Genomic DNA, 24,340 nt, shown 5'->3' on the forward strand with positions numbered 1-24,340 from the left:
TGGCCTTGGAAAATTATTTGAAGGTCATGTGAAGATCAACTTTAAAATATCCAATGGAAACCCCCATTTTTTATTTAGTATTCTAGTAGCTGACATCGAGAGCTTTCCAAAACACTATAATAAACTATTTTTTTATTTAGTACTTTTTGAGTTATTTTATATTTTAATCTGACATATTTTGATATAAAAAATTAAATATCTCGTAAAATATTTAGTTTTCGATAATCTTACCGTAATACTTCTATGTACAGAATAATGAGACAAATTAATTAGTGCCAAAAAAAAAACAAATAATTGTTTAAAAAAATCATCAATTAATACCCGATAATTTCGGGTTGTCGTGAAACATTTGGAAATGTTTGTGCATTGCGAAAAGTAGACATTTTTGATATCGATTTATAAAGGGAGTCCCTGTTTGCGATTAAAAATTCACCTTTCGCAGCGAATCTTCCCCGACAACCCGAAATTATCATGATGACATATCGTTTTCGTCATCGCGATCGCTCTATATTTTTTTACGATCAAATATTTAATAAGAGAGTGATCAATCTCGCAATTGTTTTGCGACATATAAGAGGGGGATATGTTATATATGTATGTTATATACGCGATACTAATTAAAAATAAATTTTTTTCATATCACATATATTTAATATCAATCAATGTCAAATATATGTATATTCTGTAACAGTAATATACAATAATAATAAAAATTAACAATCTGGATAAACGCGACTATTTTACGTAATTTTATATGTCTAGCTGACTGATAAAAAGGTCGTAAAGTATGACATGGCCGTTTGCATGACCTTAAAAGGGAATATTAATATGTTATATAACATTGTAAAGGCTATCACACATGCAAGACATTTTTCACGTTTATCGAATAAAGCGGACGTACCGAACTAAACATAGTCATCGACATAATAAACATATTTGCAGCCGACAGCGTGCAAGGTACGAGACTTCTATAAAGGAGTATGCTCAATAATTTTGACGTTTTCAGCGAGAACATGTACCATTGTGCACTGTACCTACACGATAAAAATATTTTGGTATGGTAGAATTTTTAGCGGAAACGAAATTATACATGCAAATTAACTGATCAAATCGAACGATAGTGTTGTTTGAAAATAATTCTATAATAATTAATAATTATAATAATTAATGTCACTTAAACATGATTAAAGCATGATACTTGCGCTTTATCGAATACTTCTATACTTCTATCGAGGAGTAGCTGTCCAGGTAAACATATGCTCAAGAGATGAGTGACCGATCCTACAGCTATGCATCCAAATCGTATCACTTCCTGAGTTTGTCCGAATTTGTTGATAAGCTACAACGTATACGGGTTTCGAAATTTCTATAAATATTCCTGATTTTTTTTCTTTACGATTTTTATTTTAACGAAATAAACGGGTATTGTGACAAAAAAGGATATAAACTTATACATGTATATTGCTTTATAACTCTTTATATATGTATGGTATATATGTGCAAGAGCTACGTATAAAATATTAAAAAATTCGAAACTTGTTCAATTCTTATAAATATTTTGAATAATTGATTCATGTCGTAATTTACTTGTAATCCAACCAGACTCAGAATCATTACGTTCAATGACAAGATGAGAAACATCGCGCTTCTGAATGTAGAGTCTAGCATGTGAGTGTATCTAAAAGATAGGAAAAAGAGTTAAAAATAAAAATTTTTCTATAAAAATTATGTAAAATATGTAATAATCATAACTGTGAGTAAAGTTGGTGAAATTTTTATTTACGATGAAATTTTTCCATAATACAAACTGTATTGCGAGTTGATGTTTTTTCAAGCATGCAATCATCTCACGATAATCCTCGGGATCATGCTCTTTTAATACCACGTGTTTTTTCCTCATTACTTTCTCGCCTTCCACAAGTCTCGTCTTATCGAAAATATTTTCAACACGGATGCTTACGGAAATATGTAAAACTTATTATTGAAATCACAAGCGAGCCGCATTGAGATATTTTTTTAAGCCGGAATAGCTATATCTAATAAATTCAATGAAAATAAAACGATATATCTCTTTTGCATTACCTGACAGCGTTAAATAAACTACAACCGTGTAACACACACACTATATACATGGTATCGACGTTTACCATACATCTAGTACTAATTACAGCTACAAGATAGCAATGCAACAAAATTGGATAATAATATTTTTCCTTGTCCACTCCCCAGTCTCCCTCAAGCACGTATATAGCTGGCCGTGACTCATTCAACGGTATTATGACATCTAGAATTTTTGGCGTTAACGGTATTGACATAAACATTAGTACGAATATATTAATGTACACTGCAAAGAGAAAATACGTTGCTACAATAATATTCTATTACTTTTAATTATTTTTTATAATATAGAGAAATGTTCTTCCAAACTCTCTTGATATATCTTTAAGCATTAATCAATATAGATTCAAAGCAATTGACTATTAAATTATTATAGATCTTCTTCGATACGTTTATGCAACTTAAAATTAATTATCCGATTACCCGAGTAATATTTTGTCACTTTTTGGCCAATGCTGGCATAATGCCTTAAAATATGAAGCTCGCACTCGCTATGAAAGAGCTGCCAATGTTCGTCCATCAGTTGTAATAAATATTGCAACTAATATTGAAACAGAGAAAAAATATTAATGAGGTATAATGAAGTATAATAATTTTTTTATTATTTGCGAACATGCGTAATAGATGGATGCAAAATTTAATAGTCTGTGGAATATAAAAATTAATGCTCTTCGGTCGAATTATTATTATAATTCTTTATGTGTGTTTGTGCATACTACAAAAAAAAAAAAAAAAAAAAAAAAAAAAAAAAAAAAAACTTGAATGACCATCATTATATTTATTATGCGTATAAAATTGCGTTTATAATTTTGTATGTATAATAATGTAATTTCGTGTGCTGTAAAATTATAAATGCAATTCTGTCAAAAATTAAAGATCGTCTAAAATATGCCTTTTCATACGCATTACACATGCTCGCGCACAGATCATAGTCGAATTACCTTTTTATTATTTATAACGACGTTAAGTAATTTCGTAGAGGCACCAACGAGAAGAATAGAGGTAACTATACCATCGATAGTCATACTTAAGTCACCCCAGTTATTATGCAGCAAAAGTATCTATAAATTAAGAATTGTATATGTGAGAGAAAGAGAGAGAAATATATTGCGAAAATATTTGATTAAAAAGAAATTCAATCATTCGACAATATTTTTTAACTAGTTGTGCGTCACTGTGATGACACAATTACACAATTGTTCGTATAAATAACGCGCCCCACTATTACCTGAGTTGCAAGAACAGACATCTCGATGGCTATTAAGAAACACGGTAGCAATATCTTTATCACTTTAGGCTGATAAGGCCAAATGCCCATCTGCGACAAGAAGAATTGATTTCTAGAGTAGTATCTTAGCGTGTCGTCTTGCATATCGTAAAACATTCGTGAAACTGATCCATCCTCTTCTTAGATATTGGATTTGAAGAAAAATGTGTAAAGCGTATGCAGTGACGAGAAGGATACGTATATATCATTACGATAATTTCGGCTTGTCAGAAAACGTTTGAAACGTTTACGCGATGGGTAGATATTCAATCAATCTATGAGAAGGGTCGCTGTTCGCTATTAAATATTTATCTTTTGCGACGAGAAACATTTTTAACATCTCCGTTTGCCGACAACTCAAAATTATTATACAGATGTCCTTCAGTCGTATGAAAAGAAATTATAGATTACGAAATTATCAATTTTCTGTAGAATAATCTGTCAGATATATACTGCGTTCTTATATGTTGTTTTATTATCATGATGTTACAAATATTCTTTTGTAAACGGCACAATGGATTTTCACTCATGTTTCTTCTGAAAAGATATTTAAAGCCGAGAGTGTACAAGGAATGAAACTTCTATACAGAAGTATTTTTAATAATTTTTTGTTTTTTATGAAAAACGTATACCATCCTGAACTGTATTTAAAAGACAAAATATCTTTAAAATGCCTTCAATATGCCTCCCTGGAAACTATGCGAATCGTTTGTAAAGCGATAACTTTGGGTGAGACAACATGAAAAATAATAAAAAACATTGAAAAATAGTTAGATAATAATGCTTGTCAAGTAAAATTAAATAAATTTTTTTCAGAAATAATTAGTTATAATAAGGCTCCTTGTAATTTTATGATATTGTTATTTCGTAGATTGTGATATGGAAATAATGAATCTAGACAATACGTTATAATTGTGATGAGTAAACGCAACCATAGTTACAGAAATGTATCTTATTACTTTTTCCTAATTTGTTGATAAGCTGCAACAATTACACTATGAGGAATATTAGTTATTCTAAAATTACCGGATGTCTTTCTAATTGCAGATTGATTGGTCAAATTAGAATTAATTCTTCCTTGATTAAAATAGGGAAAAGTCAGCATTTATTGTAATTTTCTAATTTTTTCTATCATACATGTATGTATCTTTGTAATTAATTGAATTCTGTTAAAGTGAATTCTACTTTCAATGATAATTGAAAAATATCGATTCGCTGTCCATTTGATTCCTCTTAAAATTTAGTTCGCGGAAAGCTTTTTTTTTTTTTCAATCATCCATAAATAAATAAAATAAAATAGTTTTATCGATCAAACGATTTTGTTAAGATCATTAATATCGTTAATCGATAATGACTATTATCGTCGATGATAGAATTACGAACTCTAACGCGAGTTGACGTTTTTTCAAGCATATCATCAATTCACGATAATCATCATTTATAGAATCGTATCTTTCTACGAATAAATGATATTACGTTCTTGTGCGTATTTTCTCATTATCGTCAGTCTTAACATTTGTCCGGCCTAGAATATTTTCAAGACTTGTGGCTTAGAAATAAAACGATAAGTAAGTTAGGATACTCTATGTGTATTTATGAGCGAAAAAACAGTTTTAGGAATTTTTCTCTCAAATTTATTTTCAACATTACTCACCTGATAGGCGCAAATAAAACTGCAAGCATGTGTAACACGCATATTATATAAGTATCGAGGGGTATCGATAGATAACACGATCCCGACAGTGATCACAGTCGCCATATATAAGCATGAAATATGATTGGATAATAATATTTCTCTTCAGTCCACTTTGTACTCCGCTTGATATACATATTTCAATAGTCGTGATTCATTCAATGGTATTACAATATCTAAGATTCTTGGAGTTAATGGAATAAGTAAATACAGCACTAAAATTGCGCAACAATATGCTGTGAAAAAAAAGCATATATTGCTTATACTGCATTACATATTATATTTAAAACAATAATTTCTTTGTGTTATGTTATGATTTTGTAAATTGGAATATATAAAATGAAAGAACCTGATTTATTTTAATTTTAAACTCAACGAGAGAGATAAGAGAGAATATTTTGCATTTATATTATATTATGTGTAATGTTTATAGTGACATTCAATCTATCATAGTATTTGACGTTCGTTTTGGTGTATAGCACGTTACATGCGCGACAGGATTCGTTACATATCGCGAAGACAGGACGTCGAGTTTCGTGTCGTATAATATTGTGTTTTCGCGCTCGTATTGTCAGTCGTTCGATGAAACTCAAACGAGTAGGTATCGGCGCGATCTGTTCCATATGTCGTTTTACTACTTCTCGGTACGCGATCGCGACGAGTGCAACGAGATGTTACACGCAATTATTTATTATGATTTTTACAATTAACAATTTGCGCATAATAAATTAATGTCTAATAATTCATCGCTTACGCGAGTGAATGTAACCGCCGCTAAAGAACCGCAAAGGACGAATGAGACAGGAGAAAGCCCGAAGAGTCATCGAACGAACAACCATACGGTGAGTAGAATTAATAAATATTAAAATTTAATTTTTCCAAAGAAGTTGTAAACAAGCTGTTCGCGAATATATCAACTATTATCAAAGTTTTATGAATTTTATTTCTTTCCATGAGAGATGTTAGGCTTACTCGAAAATAAAGCTACGTTAAAACATTTTTAAAGCCACGTTAAGCTTTGACTATGTAATCATGGACTGCTCATCCTCACTTTTTCCATATAATACATCTAAATCCATATAAATAATGCAAGGAAAAAATCCAACATTGATTCGATATATTTCAAGATTTAGACCCCGCTCCGATGATCAAAAAACGAGAATTCAAACATATCAAAATTTATTTGTGGCATAGTATTCTTCCATCTCCGCGTGCATTATGTCGTAGGTAGTCCTTGTACAAATATCTTTTCGTGCATCAGCTTTTTCTTTATTAAACGTCCAACATGAGGAAAAAATGACGTGGATAACAAAAACAATATGATTGCGATAATACCGAATTGTCAAACATTATATGCGAGCCGTGAAAGGCATATATTTAACTAATCGATGCAATTCACAGAACTTTTTTTAATTATCGTAGAAATTGCAAACTGTCTTTGAGATGATCAGAAAGTACTCAGAAATTTTCTCAAGGGAAAAATGATAGTCGTCTCATATAAATGCGCGAAAAAAGAATGATCGAGTAATTTTAAATTATTTTAATTCACCTTTAAAATGCAGATACTTTTTTGTTCCATAATTTTTACATGCCGATTGATTTGTTGTTAATATATATTATATACTATACTATATTATATGTATATATATATATATATAATATACAAGGTGTTCCAAAATCATCGAATATTTTTTTGATAGCAGAATAAGAAATTCTTCTTAATTTTTTCTTAGGAAAAATTTTGATGCATAAATTTGAGCTATAACTAATTGAAAAAGGACGATTTTTCACAAACTAATTTTGTGGATTCAAGAGATTAACAAAGGTACATTTTGTATTCAATTTCGTGTGGAATTTATTTTAAGAGAAAGATTTTAATTTAAGGCTTAGTTATGCAAAGATATATAATAAAAAAAATTTTTAATTTACAAAAAGATGATAGCTTCTCCAGTATTTTTATCAAGGAGAAATTAACATGGAATCTGCCTTTAAGAATCTGCTATTAAAAAACATCCGGCGGTTTTAGAATACTTTGTATATAGTACGTATTATGTTAATATGTCGATTAGTCGATGACTCGATCTTTAACAATTTATGCCGCCTATTGCGGGAAATTATGAGAGTTATAAATATATATTTTTGCAAAACACACTTTACACATGACTTTATGAATATTATCACAGTATATAATGCTACGAAAAATATTTAACTTAAATAAGCGTAATTGTTATTTTAAAGAAGAGAAGGTCATGAAGTAAGACATAGCGGTCTGTACTACCTTGGAAAATGGAAACATCATTATTTTAGTACGATATCTTATACTATAAAACTATTATAAATATATAGTTTATAGTACATAGCTTTCTCCTACCGTGCTATAATTGGCCATTGACATCACGTATATTTTACCGGCGGTTAACGTGCACGGCACGAGACTCCTGTAAAGCAATATCCGTAAAAGCCTTTTGCTTTTCAAGGAAAATGTATACCAATGCGATCTACAACTGAGAGATTTTTTTGTTTAAAGCAGTTCATGAAATTCTCTACGCATTAATATATTATTAACATATAGCGTGTCCCAAAATTACCGAATGTCTCTTTAATAGTAGATTCTCTAGCCAATTGGGACTTTTGGTTAGTGAAAATGTCGGAAGAGATGATTTTTTTGTATGTTTCCAATTATTTTCCTCATATATATCTTTTTTAATTAAAACTCAAATTAAAAAAAAAAAATTCTATGAAAGTAAACTCCGCCTGAAATTAATTGAGTAATTATAATCTACGAAAAGCCCTTTTACACTTGCTTATAACTCGAGAATTATTGATATCTCGATATTTTTGCTTAAAGAAAAATCGTTTCTGAATTGATCAGAGAATCTACTATTAAAAAGATATTCGATGATTTTGCCACATTTTTTGTGTGGCAAAATATATTAATAATTAATATATTTCATAAAGAATATCTTAGAAGTGCAATATTTTAAGATAGAAAGTTTGACAGGAAAATTATTCATATATCATTTGGAATTCTGTTATCTAGCAAAAAAACGTAAAACATCTAGTAACTGTTATAAATATGCATTATATTATATGCACTTTAAATGCATATGATATTCACAATATATAGTACATAGTTTCCCAATGATATTTTTCTTAAATTTTATCAAATAATTTAATCTGTTATTTTTACGTTTTATCAAATATGTTTATGCTATGATCCATCAATCTCTGCCCCGGCAGAGACATGCACAGAAGATGAAAAAACGCTCCTGCGCACAAAGAGACGTATCTAACGAAATCCTCGGTACTGTCAAGATTACTCATTACCTAAATAAATAGAATTGCTATAAACACAACGCGCTATATATTACGATAAAAATAAATTTTTCCTAAATCTTTCAACTTTAAAATACTCAATTATATACTTGCTTGAATTCCTACGAGACTCAATGCGATCATGTTGCATGACAGTTGGATGCCTGTCGATAACATAAATGAAGATTCCAATAAGCGGGCATATCTGACACAATAAAGTTATAATTTATAAATTCAGAAATATATTCCATATAAATTCTTGCAAAATTCTTTACGAATTAACATTTAAATGAATTAATATTCAGCATATGATGGCACGTTATTGGCATAAGTGAAAGAGTGGTACAAACTGTATTGCCAGTTGATGTTTTTGCAAGCAGACAATTAATTCGCGAAATACTGTCTCTTTGAAATAAATATCTTCTATTTCTTCGTCATTTTTCGTAAGATAGCTTGTCTGAAATTGGTGTTCTTTCGAAATTGTAACTATATGTTCTAATCGATATCTGAAACAAAATATCAAGTCTTAACGGGTATCCAAGTTTCTTTCTTAAAGAATTACATTACGAGTGCACCAAAAAAAAAAAAAAAAAAACGAATCAATTCTCTAACAACATACAGTAGATAGTGAGTTTCTAAAAACTTTTCTACCGAAGATTTTCTTAGCACACTCTAACAATATTACTTATATAAATATAGAATTCTAGACATGAAAATCATTACTTTACGCGCGCGTATAATTTTAACATTATTATAATAAAAAAAAAAAAAAATAAAATAAAAGGAAGAAGAGATAGTTTTATATTACATCGTGATAAATATTAAAAATGTCTTTACCCAATGGCTGTGAATAAACTGCAGCCATGCTGCACGTACGCTATGTAAGTAGTATCAGCGCACACTACAATCGACATGACCGCTATAACCGCCACATACGAATGAAACAAAATAAAATAATAGTATTTCTCTCGATCTATGTGATACTCGACTTCAAACAGAAACTTTCGCGGACGACTCTCATTCAGAGGCATCACAATGTCCAGAATCTGCGGCGATATTGGCATTAACAAATACAATGACGTCGACACATAAACGTAAACTGTGAACAACGATTGTGCGAATGTTTAAAATATGACAGCTGTTTGCGAAATAAATAATATAATGTTTTCAATAGACTGGCTTCTTACTTGCGTAAAATATTACCACTTTTCTACCGAATATAACGTAATCCTGTAAAATCTCGATGTCCGTAGAATTGTTAAATACTTGCCAATGATATTCGATCAAAGAAAATAGATATCGCATCTAAAAGATTTGTATAGGAAGATTTGTATATAAGAAGATAAAAATTTGTATAAAATTAATGATATGTTTGCGCGTGTATTACCTCATTAATTCTAAAGCCAAGATTGAATAATTTTGTGAAACAGGCAGTTACAATTATAGTCGAAATTGTGCACTCAACTGCAATGTCGACATCACCCCAAGTATCGAACATTCGTATCATCTGAGAAAATAAGAAAATATTCACACAATATCACAATTTCTCTTTAAATAAATGATTAAACGGTAGTTATTATAGTACGAGATCGCAATATTTTTTCCGATGATAATTACAATAGTTAATATATCATAAGCAAATTAGCCGAGAAACTCGCAGATTAGAGAAACGTCACAATATATTTCTACTCTTATATCGATTCAGAACAAATCTACGAGCAAGATACATGCACGTGTCGCAAACAGCCACGAGATCGAATGGTGGTTACCTCTGCTATAACATAGCTGATGTCGATGATCGCTAGCAGGGTTGGTATTAATATCCTCATAGTCCTGCTCTGATAAGGCCAAGTGCCGATTTGCGACATGAAAATCTTGTTAATGCGGTAGTAACGTAGTATGTCCGGTTTCATGGTACACATCTATCCGTCACGATCAGCTGATCTGTAAACGATACGACGAGCGAATGCTTTATACGGAAAGTATCGTGATAATAAAAATTTGTGACAAGAATGACGCGATGGATATTTATCATGTCACGTTGTCACGTCAGTTGCAGTTGGTCAGGTACCTATTTGTTTAACGTAGCCGTTTGAACAGCGGTCGCGTTATCGATCTGAAAGCGCGAACGATTGCCGTTTTTCAACGTGACAGTTTAATTGAGGACCTCGACAAAAGGGGCGAAGGGGGCCGAGTTTTGTATTGTAACGAAACGGATCATGAGAAAATCAGAGATATAGCAAATCAACTGCCAACGCAAGTTGCCTAGTTTGCAATCACTCTGATAATACTCTTATTTCGTATTTATATATAAAATAATATGAAATAAAAGCACAATATATAAAAAGATAATATATAAAGAAATAGTATAAAAGATTTCAATTACAAGAAATATATATTACAATATAAAGAATTTTTATATTATCTTTTTTTTATGTAATCGTTGCCATATTTTTATTTTACATGATTCCGTGTATCGCTTCTTTCTTCATTTATTTATCTATATCGTATTTATCTATCTCTAGCGACAAAATTTTTTATTGTTTCATTAATGTGTGTGCGACAATTGTGGAACTCCATAATGTAATAATTATTAATTATACATATATATATATAATTAATAATTGTAGATATATAGATATATATATATATATATATATAATATAGATTTTCATGTAATAAATACAAATAATTAAATAATGTAATTATTAATTTATTTAATATTTATGTAGCTAGATTATATATATATATATATATATATATATATATATATATATATATATTTAATATATATCATTATATCAAAGCCTAACTACATAAATATAAAATAAATTAATAATTATATTATTTAATTATTTGTATTTATTACATGAAAGTCCATTGTAGAGCGTTAATTACAAGAGATACTTGCAATGGGACGGAATCTTTGATACATGGGGATTATACTTATCGAAAAATCGAAAAGATATCAACATCGTCTGCATTATTTGAAAAAAAAAAGATGTCTAATCGAGTCTGTAATATAAATTTAAATATAGGATTTAAATGACATGCGACGAATTTAATTGTATCTAGCAAAAGTTCTTCGGCGATATTATACGAACCATTTCTTCCAGCCATTAACTCTTGCATGGTATACAGTCTCTTATTAAAATTAGAGAAAGAGAGAGAGAGAGAGAGAGAGAGAGAGAGAGAGAGGAAGTATAATTCTTCTTTACTTACAGGCGTATTATACCAAAATCATGAATACTTAGAGTTGTCGTTTTTTATATACCCGATGCATCCGTAATAATCATGTTTTTCACATGTAATTGTGATAACTGTTTCCAGAGTAATTAAATGTTCGAATAATTAAAAATAAGAATATGGAAGTTCGTTTAATTTCTTCTTTCTGGTCAAAAGAAGAGAAAGAGAAAAATAATGTAAATTAATGTTAATTAAATTTTATATATTATTGTTATATATATATGTATAATGTATATTATATGCTATAACAGTACAATATATTGTTAATTTAAAATGGAATTTTTCTAGTGAGATTTTAAGGATCCCAATTATTAGAAAATTAAAAAAGCATATAAAATACTCGAGGAGATTTTTATATATTTATACATCGTTATTTTAACGATTTTTTTTTTCCATTTTCGAAAAAAATTTATTGTATATGAGTAATGTACATATACATATAATATTATTTTTATCTTGAAAATATATTTAAAACAGAGAAATAATATCGAAATAATGCAGTCACAATTAATAGATTGATTCTGTGCAAATAAAAAAAATGTATTTTTTCAATAGAAATACACTGATCTTGATACACGTATTATTTTATTATGTATAATAGAAACTATTAATTATTGCTAATTTGTAACTGTTACGGATAATTAAAATATCATCAAAAATAAATCTGTATTTTGCTTTTATCCATTTACATTTATCTATTTTTATCATAATCTTATGGCTTCTTTAAGTGTTAACAATTTATAAAATTAAGTACTCATTTTTAAATTTGTAATAAATTTTAAGCTTCTGCACAATATAATATTTGCTTTACATATGAATCTCATCGAAAAAAAGACAAATGTATTTTTTATCCAATTGAATTGTATCATAATGACACATTTTCTATATAACAATATATATGTTATTTTTTTTTTCCACGACATTCCTTTATTATATGTATATATTTTCACGAATGCGAGGCAGATATACTGTCTTTCACTGCACATATTGTACAAATGAATTTGCAAATTATTCAAGCAACGGAAAATGCTATACTGTGTACTATGAAAGAGTCGATTAAAGTATTACGATGAAAAGCAGCGATAAAGAGAGTTGCAGTGTGCGTAAGTAATTACGCGCTATGCTATAATGACATAAGTACAGCCGTGCACAAGGAATTGTTAATAATGTCGCCATGGTTCGCTTATCGTTTGTAGCCAGCATTCGCAAGGTATTGTTTGATAGTTCGCGTTCTTAATATTTCTGAAAATGACCGAGGAAAGAGATATTTTACAAAGTCGATATTACACGATTCCTAGATTCTACATGACCTTAGCAGGATTATGGCCATATCATTCGATTCGTGATAGATATCTGCATTTTATGCCGACATTTACGGTCTGTTTTATTATTTTCGTACCCCAGGTATATATAATTGAACATATATATTAAAAATGATATATATAATATTTTATTAAGTTTTAAGACACGTTTAGCTTGCGTATAAAAATACAATATATGTATTAGGTGTACGTGTGTTTTTGTACATTTTATATATTTTTATGTAGAAATTTGTAATCTTATAGAAAGCATCTGAAATAATGCTCAATTATTTTCTTATCAGCATTTTTATACAAAATATATATATTTTTATATTACACACACATACGTACATATTTTTTATAATATATTTTTTCCATGCAAATATCTCAAAACTCAGCTTTCAATTTCTATAAATATGAGATCATCATATTACTAATAATATCTTGTAACACACATACTGATATCGCAACATTTTATAATGCAGTTACTATATGTGCGTATTGCCATGACGGATATCGATGATCTTTTCGAATGTATTCCAACAATGTTGATCACGATAATATTTAGTTTTAAGTTAGCGAGCTTGATGGCAAACAGTAAAAAAGTACGTAACAATAATACAATTTCACCAATGCGATTAACGATCTTGCAATTAAATCTTTGACAGCTATTCCGATAATAAATAACGACATCGATATCGTGAAAAATATTCTTCTTTTATACGAGAATATATATTTATAGGTAAAAACTTGTCTTAAGACGATAGAGGACGATTGGTTGTCGTTAAGTACGGACGACGAGAAGGCTATTCTGCAACGACAGACCGCATACGGCCGATATCTGACGATATTTTACGCAAGTATGTTGTAAAAGGATGGAAATTTTAGTAGAAAAGTCGAAACCTTTTTTCCATAAATTGACCGAATCTTTTTGAGCGGATCTCTCTGTATAACGCGTATTTTTAGTGTTTATGCAGCTGACAGGATTTCTCTACATACTCAAATCGATCGTGCTGATACTGATGGATGATAGCTCGGACTCGACCAAACTGGCCGTAACGAAATTACCATTTCGCGTGGAATACGGCTACAAGATAGATCAATATTTCTATCTCATACTGGTCCATAACTATTTAACCGTATTTTCTCACGTTACCACCACAGTCGCGACTGATACCTTGTACTTTACCTTGATCCAGCATGCGTGCGGGATGTTTTCGGTTGTCGGGTAAGATAATCACGATCGAGAATTTCGTTTGAATTAAGACAATTCAAACGAAATTCTCGCGCGATTAACAACATTAGAAGTACATTATTGCATATTAATTTTCATCATTGTTCTCCTTCTGACTCAATCTTGATGACATCGATAAATTATCCGAAATCTGAAAATATAAAATTTTCCAAGAGTGTTATTATTTTAGCGCTTTCCAGACATTCGTTGGAACGCATTGGCAAAAATAGCAGTGCCGATTTCGATCTAAAGCCTAATAAGGTCAATGATATTAATTACAGCATGGTTCTGGGCTGTTTACGCAAGCATCTGCACGTGATAAAGTACGTGTTAATGTTCTTTAACAAAACTATATATACGATCCTAATTTTTTTCATACTCCTTTGAATCTCATTGTTTTGCGATTTAGCAGATTTGCGGAATTGATCGAGTCTACGTTCGCGAATATATTTTTGGTCAGCATTAGTCTAAATATGATTGGGGGCAGTATATGCGGTATACAGGTGTGCGTCAAATTCTCTAGGATGAGAATTGTTTCAACGCAAACAGAAAATATTTTTTTTAATTAAGCGCAGATTATTTATCCTTGAAATTATTGACGCGTAATAAAAATAAAAAATAAAAACTATTTCTAGGTATTGATAAATTTAAATGATGCAAAAGATATAATAGCACCTCTCGCTATTTATATCGCTCAACTCATTCATCTATTCCTACAATTTTGGCAGGCTCAATTTTTACTTGATTACAGTGTTCTTCCGTACGAATCGATGTAAGAAATCAAGCTTTTTTAAATTGAATCAAGATCATTTGTATCACTTTCTGGAACGCTATCGTTCGATAATAATTTGGCTTTTATCTGCATATTAATCATATCTTTTGTGTTACAGTTGCAAGGCGAATTGGTATTACACCTCGAACAGATGTAGAAAACTCTTACTTTTGATTATGAGCAGAACGGTCTTACCATGCAGAATAACTGCTGGCAAAGTGGCGACTTTATCAATCGAAAGCTTCAGTGTGGTAAGTAAAAGTATTATTTCTTTTTTTTTTTTTTTTAATTCTGACTCTATAATATATCTAAGATTGATAATGATGGAATGATTCCATTTCTCAAAAGGTTCTGAAGACATCGATGTCATATTTCACAATGCTGCGTTCCTTCCATTAACAATTGCAATGGGAGTTCGGAGAATCTGCTGAGAAAATTTTAATCAAGAGTCATATTTATATTCACATGCGATGCATTATAATAATTTTACACACGCGTCAATAGATTTAGATTGTTTTAATTATCAAGAATGTACCGAAAATATAAGGACGAATAAAATTTTAGTCCAACTACAAATTTCCTATCTTTTACCGCAATCGAAAATCGTTATATGGTATGTCACGTGTATTGTCGGGACGGTTGATTCTTTTCTTCATAAAGACAGAATCTTTACGATTTGCCATTTGAAAACTCAATTCGTTTAACATGAATATCGACCGCAAACAGTATAGCGAGAAAGGATTAGTTACATTTAGCCAAGCCGCGACCAAAAGACTGAAACGGCAAGAAGGGAAGGTGAGATAGGGGTTGTACTTTAGCGGGGAAATAATTACGTAATAATTCTGTAATGACGTAATCACTATGTATAACGCGCGCAACCTCGTGAGTACTGCGACACACAAGGAATTGATAATAACATCTTACCCCGAGTGGCATTCACAAGGAATCGTTGATAGATCGTAATCTTAGTTATTCCTGAAGATGACCGAGCGAAGGGATATTTGGCAAAATCGCTGTTACATGATTCCCAGAGTGTATATGAGCTTGATAGGAATATGGCCTTATCATACGTTTCGCGACAGATGCTTATTTTTTGCGCCGATGTTTACATTCTCCCTCACCATCCTTGTACCCCAGGTATTTGTAGTTATCAATCTGTTCACAAGAAAACGTATTTACTTATCGTTATTCTTTTGTATATCCTATAATATATATTGAGTAAAAAGTCATTGCGTATCTTTTATATGTTTTTCAAAGTCATTTATTTATATAAAGAACAAAGATCAATCAATGATATATTTTCCGTTTTGTTCGATGACCTTTTGCCATCTTTCGGTAAGCTTCATAATTCCCCGTTCGTAGAAGGACCTGTCTTTATTGGCGAAAAACTGAACAAGGTGCTGATTTACCGCCTCATCTGAATTTAACGTTATTCTACGCAAGGAGTTTTGAAGAGAGCAAAACAAATGGAAGTCTGACGGCGCAAGGTCAGGCGAGTATGCTGCGTGGGGCAACACATCCCATCCAAGCTCCAATAATTTTTGACGGGTCGCCAAAGATGTGTGTGGTCTCGCGTTGTCGCGATGGAACACAACTCCTTTACGATTGACGAGCTCCGGACGTTTCTGAATGACAGATTCGTTCAAACTGTCCAATTGCCGACAGTACACATCCGAATTGATTGTTCGGTTCCTTGGTAGGAGCTCAAGAAACACCACACCCTTCCAATCCCACCAGACTGAGAGCATAATCTTCCTCTGATGAAGTTCTGCTTTTGAAGTCGTTTGAGGCGAATCATCACGTCGGGACCAGGACCGTTTGCGTTCCACATTGTTGTAAACAATCCACTTCTCATCACCAGTTATCTCATTCGTTTCAAAAAAGGATCGTTTTCTTCACGTTTCATGAGCATATCGCAGATGTTTATACGCGCCGTCAAATGAACTTCTTTGAGTTCATGAGGAATCCAAATATCGAGCTTGCTTACGTATCCCAGCTTCTTTAGGTGGACGTGAATACTTTTTTGACTGATCTTCAATGTTTCTGCAATCTCTCGTATCGTGTAACGTGGGTTTGACTTGATCAATGCCTTTATTTGTCGTCATCAACCTCGGTGGGCCTTCCTGACCGAGGAGCATCTTTGAGATCAAAATCACCAGTGCGGAATTTCTTGAACCAGTTTTGGCACTGACGTTCTTGTAGAGCATCGTCACCGTAAACTTTACGCAATTTTTCACAAGCTTGACGCGCGTTCTTCCCTTTACGGAAGTAAAACAGTAAAATATGGCGAAAATGCACAGTTTGGTCTTCCATCTTCAACTTGTTGTAAAATCTCCAAAACTCAACTAAATCGCTCAATTTTTTTTTAGAATGAAGCTTAAACCGTCAGCTGTTAAACGATATATGACAAACATATGTGTGAATGACTCTAGTACTGCCAAAACTGAATTAATGCCATCTGTCGCAAAAATACGCAATGACTTTTTATTCAACCCAATATATTAATAATTTTGAAATAATATTGTATATATTATAATATCAATTTTGATGTAGCTATTGTACCTGCTAATCACCGCGAGGAATCTTGACGATGTATTCTCGTGTACCCCGTCGATGTGGATCACCATAATATTTAGCTTTAAATTAGGGAGCTTGATGATAAACAATAAGAAAGTATGCATTCCGCACGATACGATCGATGTTAAGCTCTTAATCTCGGTATAAAGATAGTCGATGCCGCGAAAAGTATACGTGCTTATATTTCTAGTTGAAGACTTGTCTTAAGACGATAGAGGAGGATTGGTTCTCATTGAATACGGACACGGAAAGAGATATTCTACGGCGACACAGTGCTTACGGACAGTATATCACGCTGACATATGGAGGTACGTCTTCGAGGAGAATAAAAATTTCGATAGAGAATCTCTTTCGATTAATCATGATGTAACACACGTCGATTTTTATCCAGTCTTTATGCAGTTCGTGGGAATTCTTCTCATATTTAAATCGCTCGTCGTGATACTGATAGAGGACACGTCAGATACGACAATAACTTCGCTGGCGGCGGAATCGAAGCTTCCGTTTCGCGTAGAATACGGCGAAAAATATAGCCGATATCTGTACCCGATGGCGATACATTGTTATCTAGCCGTATTCGCTCATATCAGTATCACAATCGCGGTCGACACTTTCTACATTGTTCTAATTCGTCACGCGTGCGGGATGTTCGCGATTGTCGGGTAAGGGTAAATCCATCATCCAGATAACAATTATAAAATTCAGATACAATTGGAAGTATACTCGCATGTGAGTTTCCGTAATACGTCTTTCGTCAAATCTCGAGCTAGTTCGAATAGACTGCGACTGATTGAAGCGTTATCATTTGAGCGGTTTTCAGAAACACGCTGGAACAAATCGGCAAGGATAGCGATGGCAATTTTGATCTGAAACCCGACAAGATCATGGATGGCAATTACAGCGAAGCTCTCGATTGTTTACGCAAGCATCTGCACGTGATACAGTTGCGTTAATTTTAATATCCTTGGACGCGAAAATTTATCATACGCGATCATACTTTTTTTCGTATTTTACTTTTTTAATTGCGAATCACGTTTTCGTAGATTCGCGGAGCTGATCGAGTCAATATTTTCCAACATATTTCTGGTCAGCATTTCTCTGAACATGATTGGTGGTAGTATGATCGGTATACAGGTATATACAGGGTGTCCCCCAATTTAAATGGCAAAACTTCAGGAGCGTATAGGGGACCGAAAAGCTAAGACAGAAAGTCCTTCAGAAGTTTGCTCGTTTTTACTCCATTTTCGATAAAATCATAAAAAAAAGAAACAAAATAAGTTTTCCTTTTTTTACTTATTTATTTACATTTTATTTATGCTATCATCTATTTAATGCAGATGTTGTTCAAAATGTTGCCCTCTTGCAGCAATGCAAGCATTAATCGCAGCTAGACATATTGTTCTAATGATATTTGGTGTACTGCATCTATGATTCGGTCTCTTAATTGCTCTCTTGAATTGATTGGCACCGTAAAGGATAACATCAAGTGTTTACATATGTAAGGAACCTTGAAGCAGAAAGCTTATTCGGTGCCAATCGATTCAAGAGAGCAACTGACAATGAGAGATTGAATTTTTGCGATTTTCTCTAAAATAGAGCAAAAACAAGCAAACCTCTAAAGGACTTCTTGTCTTAGTTTTTCGGTCCCCTACACGCTCTTGAAGTTTTGCCATTTAAATTGAGGACAGCCTGTATATATATATATATATATATATATATATATATATATATATATATATATATATATATATACAGGGTGTCCCCAATTTAAATGGCAAAACTTATATATATTGTATATATATATAAATTCTTTTGTAAAGTTCGCGATAAAATCGTTTAACGAGAAGGTTGATGAAATTTGCTAATAATTAATATTTGACAAAATACTTGACAAAAATAATATTTGCAATATGTAATCCGATAAGATTCACAGATCAATGATCTTTGAAGGAAAAATTTTGAAAATAGAAAGTATTCAAATATATATTTCAGGTGATTTTGAATTTGAACGATGCGAAGGATATCGTAGGTCCCCTCGCTATCTATATCGCTCAACTCATTCACCTCTTCCTACAATTCTGGCCAGCTCAATTTCTATTAGATTACAGTATCGTTCCTTATCAGTCAATGTAAGAATACGCTTCCAATTTAATGTATATAATAATGAAATTATCGTAAGGATATATTACGACAAAATTATATAATTCTTTTATATTACTATATTTTCTTATACTTGCGATAATTTAAAAATTTATTTTCATTTTTTTAATCACAAATTATTTATTTATTTTTATTTATTTTTTTTTTTCTTGTTTCGAATTGCAGTTGCAGGTCAAATTGGTATTACACTTCGAGAAGATGCCAAAAGCTTCTTTTTTTAATAATGAATAGAAGCCTGTTACCGTGTAGAATAACTGCTGGCAAGATCGTGGCTCTGTCCATTGAAAGCTTTGGCACGGTGAGCAAAATCTTCTTTCTAAAATATCTTATTATAAATTAATGTTTTTTTTTTTTTTTTTTTTTTTAGAAAATAATTAGCAATAGTTTCATTCTTTGAAGGTTTTAAAAACGTCGATGTCTTATCTCACGATGTTGCGCTCTTTCAATTGATTATACCGACATCATCTGTGTTATCCAGCAGCTTGTTAATAAAATTTCAAAAGTTACACATGACTTTATCGTAACAGTTTTTGCTATTAATTTGGAATTAATTTAAAAATACTGAAGATATATAATATATATGCAAAGTTTTAATCTTAGAACTTTTACCTTTCACCACAAATTCGTAATAACCATTAGAAAATGCTGCGTGTTTTGTTTCACGACCTAATTGTCCAAGAACGCAGTCTTTAGATATAGTCGCTACTTAGAAATTCAGTTTGTTCAGTTCTTAGCAAAGCTGCTGAGACTTTACACGTGTAATATAGTAATGAGGAGGAGGAGGAAGAGGAGTGCGCGAGGAGAATAATTACGCCGTTCATTATTACAATGGCAGGAGGGTATATACGCGTAGCGACACAAGGAATCGTTAATGTCCATTAGGTTTTCATTGAATTCACAAGTAATCGTTGATTATTTTCCTACTATTTCTGACAATGAACACACAAAGAAGCATTTGGCAAACTCACTATTATACGGTCATCAGGATGTATATGACATTGGTGGGAATATGGCCATATCAGACGATCGGCACTAAGTGTTTGCGTTTCGTGACGACGTTTACGTTCTCCTTCAGTATCCTTATACCCCAGGTATGATCGCACCTTTATATCGGGTTCTCTCAAAAAGTGTTTGTTACTCGTATAGAAAATTTATTAAAACCAACTTACGTGCAGAAGGAATTAGCTACACATTTTTTTCATTTTCCAATTTTTCAAGTTTCTTGACATATTCCGCGATACTTATTTAAACATAGGTGCTGTATCTGCTAAACGGCTCGATCGACCTTGACGATGTGTTCGAATGCGTACCGTCGATGGCAATCACTATACTGTTCAGCTCTAAGTTAGTGATCTTGATGATAAACAATAAAAAAGTAGGTATATCGAGATAGCACATGAATACAGCGGTACAATTAACGTCACGTGACGCACTTAAACACCTGACGCAGTTTTATACAAGGAGAAAAATAACGCGAGTGTATATTTATAGATAAAAGCCTGTTTTAAGACGATAGAGGAGGATTGGCTGTCGCTGAATACGGATATCGACAAAGCTATCTTGCGACAGTACACCAAATACGGACAGCATCTAACGAAATTTTACGCGAGTACGTATTAATAAAATGAGAAAGAATTCATGAGCATATAGTTTATGCCAGTTGATAAAATGACATTTTTGAAAGTCTCTTGTGTATCTGCAGAGAAACGATTTTCTTTTTATAATGTAAATACTTCAATGTTAAGCTTAGAAATATCTCGAAAAAAATATAAAAGACATTTAAAAAATCTTTCCATCGGTCCATCAAATTTTTATTGCGCGTCTATTCTCTTTAAAACAATTCGTTTAAAAAGTATTAAAATAAGCTTAAACATTTATCGAATAAAACTTCTTCGTTCAATAAACAGGGTGTCCCATTTTAAAGGACCCACTCAAATATCTCAGAAACACTGCGTTAAATCGAAAAATGTTTCAAACAAAAGTTGTGTGGCTTCAAGGGGGCCATAAGATGGTGAGAATGATTTGACCTTGGAAAATCATTTGAAGGTCATATGAAGGTCAACTTTAAAATCTTAAATGGAAACCCCCATTTTTTATTTAGTAGTATTCTTGTAGCTGACATCGAGAGCTTTCCAAAACACTATAATAAATATATTTTTTTATTAAGTACTTTTTGAGTTATTTTATATTTTAATCTGACATATTTTGATATAAAAAATTAAATATCTCGTAAAATATTTAGTTTTTGATAATCTTACCGTAATACTTCTATGTACAGAATAATGAGACAAATCAATTAGTATAAAAAAAAAAATTGTTTTTAAGAAAATTATTTACAATGTATTTTTTAAACAATTGTTTGTTTTTTTTTTGGCACTAATTAATGTGTCTTATTATTCTGTACATAGAAGTATTACGGTAAAATTATCGAAAACTGAATATTTTACGAAATATTTTATTTTTTATATCAAAATATGTCAGATTAAAATATAAAATAACTCAAACTTAATGAAAAAATACTTTATTATAGTGTTTTGGAAAGCTCTCGATGTCAGCTACAAGAATACTAAATAAAAAATGGGGGTTTCCATTGGAGATATTAAAGTTGATCTTCACATGACCTTCAAATAATTTTCCAAGGCCAAATCATTGTCACCATCTTATGACCCCCTTGGAGCCACACAACTTTTGTTTAAAACATTTTTCGATTTAACGCAGTGTTTCTGAGATATTTGAGTGGGTCCTTTAAAATGAGACATCCTGTATATTATTTATGCAACATTCTAGTAATTATGCTTCTTCCGGCATCGTTCCACATACTCAGGCCTTTCATCACGACGCTACTGAAAAACGATATCGAGAACATGACAAAATCATCGATACCAGAAGCGACGAAATTGCCCTATCGCGTCGAATATGGTGAGAAATTGAATCAACATTTTTATTTGATAATGCTCCATTGTTGTCTAGCTGTATTAGCTCATCTTATCGCCACGGTCGCGGTTGATGGTTTCTATTATACTGTGATCCAGCATGCCTGCGGAATGTTTTCGATTATCGGGTAAGGATATCGGGCATCAACGATGACCGAAAATCGATAAAAAAATTTAGATAAAAGTATCTTGCGCCAATGCTTTTGCACGCTTTCAGAAACATGTTGGAAAACATTGGCAAAAATAATGTGGCCAATTTTCATTTAGAGGTAAAAAAAATAAAAGACGATAATTATAAAATGGCACTGAACTGCCTGCGTAGGCATCTTCGCGTATTAGAGTACGTGTTAATGGCGTGATTTCTCTCTTCCTCTGCTTCTGTTAATCATTTTATTAAACAAATAATATCCGTTATAAATCCGGTATTTTTTATTATATTAATTGTAAATACATTGAGATTCATGACTTTGCAGATTTGCTAAATTGATCGAATCTATATTTACGAATATGTTTCTAATAAGCGTAAATATAAATATACTTGAGGGCAGTTTAAGCGGGATACAGGTATGAATCAATATTCTTTTTTGCAGCAACCCAAAGAATTCCATAACTTAATTACGATCAATAGTTGATAAAAAGAAAATATAAGACAGTATTTTAATCTGCAATTTCAAGCAGAATTTCTTCGAAACATTACATATATGCGTATATATTTCTCCTGAAATAAATTAATCCTAACTGAAATCAAGAAATTTTTCTATTCAAGAAGTTAAATTTATCTTCTAGGTGATAATGAATTTAAACAACGCAGGCAATATTGCAGCACCTTTATCTGTCTATTTTGCGCAAATCGCTCATCTCTTTCTACAATTCTGGCAGGGCCAACTTCTATTGAACTCCAGCGATGTTCCATACGAATCTATGTTAGAATTTCTTCGAGCTGTGTGCTACATTGCCATTTATATTTAATTAATTTTTTCGTGTTTTGTAATACACACACACACACACACACACACACACACACACACACACACACACACACACACACACACACATACATACCGCGATTCAATTTCATTTTGTGTTAAATTGATTGAAATGATCTTTTTATCACAAAGTACAAATATATTACACTTGTAAACATTTTTATCACTAATTGTCATATCCATGATAACATGATTCTCTTTATGTTAGTTGCAGGGGAAAATGGTATTTTACTTCACAAAAATGTAAGAAGATCCTTCTTCTAATTATGAACAGAACTATGTCACCTTGCAAAATAACTGCCGGCAAAATCATGACCTTATCAATCGAAAGTTTTAGCGCGGTAAAGTAAAATTGTACACTTGTATTTATTTTATAATTATTTATATATACAGGGTGTCCCATTTTAAAGGACCCACTCAAATATCTCAGAAACACTGCGTTAAATCGAAAAATGTTTCAAACATTAACATCGATTTAACGCAGTGTTTCTGAGATATTTGAGTGGGTCCTTTAAAATGGAACATCCTGTATAATACTTGAAGTAATTATATAAAACAGTAAAGATTTTACGACAAGAGATTTAATATCTTTTAAAGGTTCTAAAAACGTCGATGTCTTATTTTACGGTACTACGTTCTTTCCAGTGATAACGTTATCGTCTCGAGAAGAATGGACATTACTAATAAATTTGATTAATATATAATAAAGTTGTACATGAAAATTCTCTTTGTCTTTTT

The 24,340-nt window shown here is 31.7% G+C and overlaps 4 protein-coding genes across 16 annotated transcripts; 2 read left to right on the forward strand and 2 right to left on the reverse strand.

The window, feature by feature from the left end:
- Positions 1-63: 63 nt before the first annotated feature.
- On the reverse strand, positions 64-3,723 carry LOC138940631 (odorant receptor Or2-like). Of its 5 annotated transcripts, none has more exons than XR_011448020.1 (9): positions 3,347-3,723; positions 3,060-3,179; positions 2,542-2,659; positions 2,083-2,344; positions 1,809-1,955; positions 1,588-1,678; positions 1,199-1,339; positions 902-1,034; positions 64-114 (listed from the first exon to the last, which is right to left on the reverse strand). XR_011448020.1 is itself a non-coding variant. In XM_070309713.1 (9 exons), exons 1-9 carry the CDS (start codon positions 3,500-3,502, stop codon positions 759-761), a joined length of 1,155 nt encoding a protein of 384 aa, XP_070165814.1. In that variant the 5' UTR covers positions 3,503-3,723; the 3' UTR covers positions 693-758. The 5 variants fall into 5 exon arrangements, 3 of the variants coding, with proteins under 3 accessions (XP_070165814.1, XP_070165813.1, XP_070165815.1); XM_070309713.1 differs by lacking the exon at positions 64-114 and adding an exon at positions 693-809 and having other exon boundaries at positions 1,203-1,339; positions 2,083-2,284; XM_070309712.1 differs by lacking the exon at positions 64-114 and adding an exon at positions 693-809 and having other exon boundaries at positions 1,203-1,339.
- Positions 3,724-5,225: 1,502 nt separating this feature from the next.
- On the reverse strand, positions 5,226-19,116 carry LOC138940629 (odorant receptor 9a-like). Of its 7 annotated transcripts, none has more exons than XM_070309710.1 (13): positions 17,509-19,116; positions 15,871-16,101; positions 14,130-14,325; positions 11,616-11,784; positions 10,163-10,337; positions 9,781-9,900; positions 9,581-9,698; positions 9,231-9,492; positions 8,744-8,899; positions 8,508-8,598; positions 8,269-8,405; positions 7,450-7,582; positions 5,226-5,314 (listed from the first exon to the last, which is right to left on the reverse strand). In XM_070309710.1, exons 5-13 carry the CDS (start codon positions 10,313-10,315, stop codon positions 5,294-5,296), a joined length of 1,191 nt encoding a protein of 396 aa, XP_070165811.1. In that variant the 5' UTR covers positions 10,316-10,337; positions 11,616-11,784; positions 14,130-14,325; positions 15,871-16,101; positions 17,509-19,116; the 3' UTR covers positions 5,226-5,293. The 7 variants fall into 7 exon arrangements, with proteins under 7 accessions (XP_070165811.1, XP_070165807.1, XP_070165808.1 ...); XM_070309706.1 differs by lacking the exon at positions 5,226-5,314 and adding an exon at positions 6,938-7,347; XM_070309707.1 differs by lacking the exon at positions 5,226-5,314 and adding an exon at positions 6,938-7,352.
- Positions 12,582-20,330, forward strand: LOC138940553 (uncharacterized). The gene is made up of 18 exons (XM_070309537.1): positions 12,582-13,043; positions 13,426-13,545; positions 13,683-13,800; positions 13,907-14,168; positions 14,375-14,497; positions 14,587-14,677; positions 14,810-14,946; positions 15,065-15,197; positions 15,295-15,333; positions 15,916-16,083; positions 17,500-17,619; positions 17,714-17,831; positions 17,915-18,185; positions 18,344-18,466; positions 18,567-18,657; positions 19,516-19,652; positions 19,849-19,981; positions 20,083-20,330. The coding sequence occupies exons 1-18, from the start codon at positions 12,888-12,890 to the stop codon at positions 20,131-20,133; spliced, it is 2,391 nt and encodes a 796-aa protein (XP_070165638.1). The 5' UTR covers positions 12,582-12,887; the 3' UTR covers positions 20,134-20,330.
- Position 20,331: 1 nt separating this feature from the next.
- LOC138940632 (odorant receptor 13a-like) lies at positions 20,332-24,296 on the forward strand. 3 transcript variants are annotated; one of them, XM_070309716.1, is made up of 9 exons: positions 20,332-20,774; positions 20,939-21,058; positions 21,175-21,292; positions 22,471-22,744; positions 22,834-22,956; positions 23,090-23,180; positions 23,403-23,539; positions 23,817-23,943; positions 24,200-24,296. In XM_070309716.1, exons 1-9 carry the CDS (start codon positions 20,619-20,621, stop codon positions 24,248-24,250), a joined length of 1,197 nt encoding a protein of 398 aa, XP_070165817.1. In that variant the 5' UTR covers positions 20,332-20,618; the 3' UTR covers positions 24,251-24,296. The 3 variants fall into 3 exon arrangements, with proteins under 3 accessions (XP_070165817.1, XP_070165816.1, XP_070165818.1); XM_070309715.1 differs by having other exon boundaries at positions 20,333-20,774; positions 23,811-23,943; XM_070309717.1 differs by having other exon boundaries at positions 20,334-20,774; positions 23,811-23,943; positions 24,248-24,273.
- Positions 24,297-24,340: the final 44 nt, after the last annotated feature.

The sequence above is a fragment of the Polyergus mexicanus genome, unplaced genomic scaffold, assembly GCF_030449975.1.
Source record: "Polyergus mexicanus isolate NDT 795.1 unplaced genomic scaffold, iyPolMexi1.0 SCAF_17, whole genome shotgun sequence".
Classification (NCBI taxonomy): Eukaryota; Metazoa; Arthropoda; class Insecta; order Hymenoptera; family Formicidae; genus Polyergus; species Polyergus mexicanus.

Bases quoted from the DNA above. Each gene is read 5' to 3' on its own strand.
- LOC138940631 (XM_070309712.1), bottom strand. From the start codon at position 3,502: ATGTTTTACGATATGCAAGACGACACGCTAAGATACTACTCTAGAAAT. The intron at 1,340-1,587 runs GTAAATTACGAC...TATACGTTGTAG, and splicing joins TGAGTCTGGTTGGATTACAA to CTTATCAACAAATTCGGACA. The intron at 1,035-1,202 runs GCAAGTATCATG...TTTATCGTGTAG, and splicing joins ATAGAAGTATTCGATAAAGC to GTACAGTGCACAATGGTACA.
- LOC138940553 (XM_070309537.1), top strand. From the start codon at position 12,888: ATGACCGAGGAAAGAGATATTTTACAAAGTCGATATTACACGATTCCT. The intron at 13,044-13,425 runs GTATATATAATT...TTTATAATGCAG, and splicing joins TTATTATTTTCGTACCCCAG to TTACTATATGTGCGTATTGC. The intron at 14,169-14,374 runs GTAAGATAATCA...AGCGCTTTCCAG, and splicing joins GGGATGTTTTCGGTTGTCGG to ACATTCGTTGGAACGCATTG.
- LOC138940629 (XM_070309704.1), bottom strand. From the start codon at position 10,315: ATGTGTACCATGAAACCGGACATACTACGTTACTACCGCATTAACAAG. The intron at 9,699-9,780 runs GTAATACACGCG...CAAATCTTTTAG, and splicing joins TTGGCTTTAGAATTAATGAG to ATGCGATATCTATTTTCTTT. The intron at 9,493-9,580 runs GTAAGAAGCCAG...CGTTGTTCACAG, and splicing joins AGTGGTAATATTTTACGCAA to TTTACGTTTATGTGTCGACG.
- LOC138940632 (XM_070309715.1), top strand. From the start codon at position 20,619: ATGAACACACAAAGAAGCATTTGGCAAACTCACTATTATACGGTCATC. The intron at 20,775-20,938 runs GTATGATCGCAC...ATTTAAACATAG, and splicing joins TCAGTATCCTTATACCCCAG to GTGCTGTATCTGCTAAACGG. The intron at 22,957-23,089 runs GTACGTGTTAAT...ATGACTTTGCAG, and splicing joins AGGCATCTTCGCGTATTAGA to ATTTGCTAAATTGATCGAAT.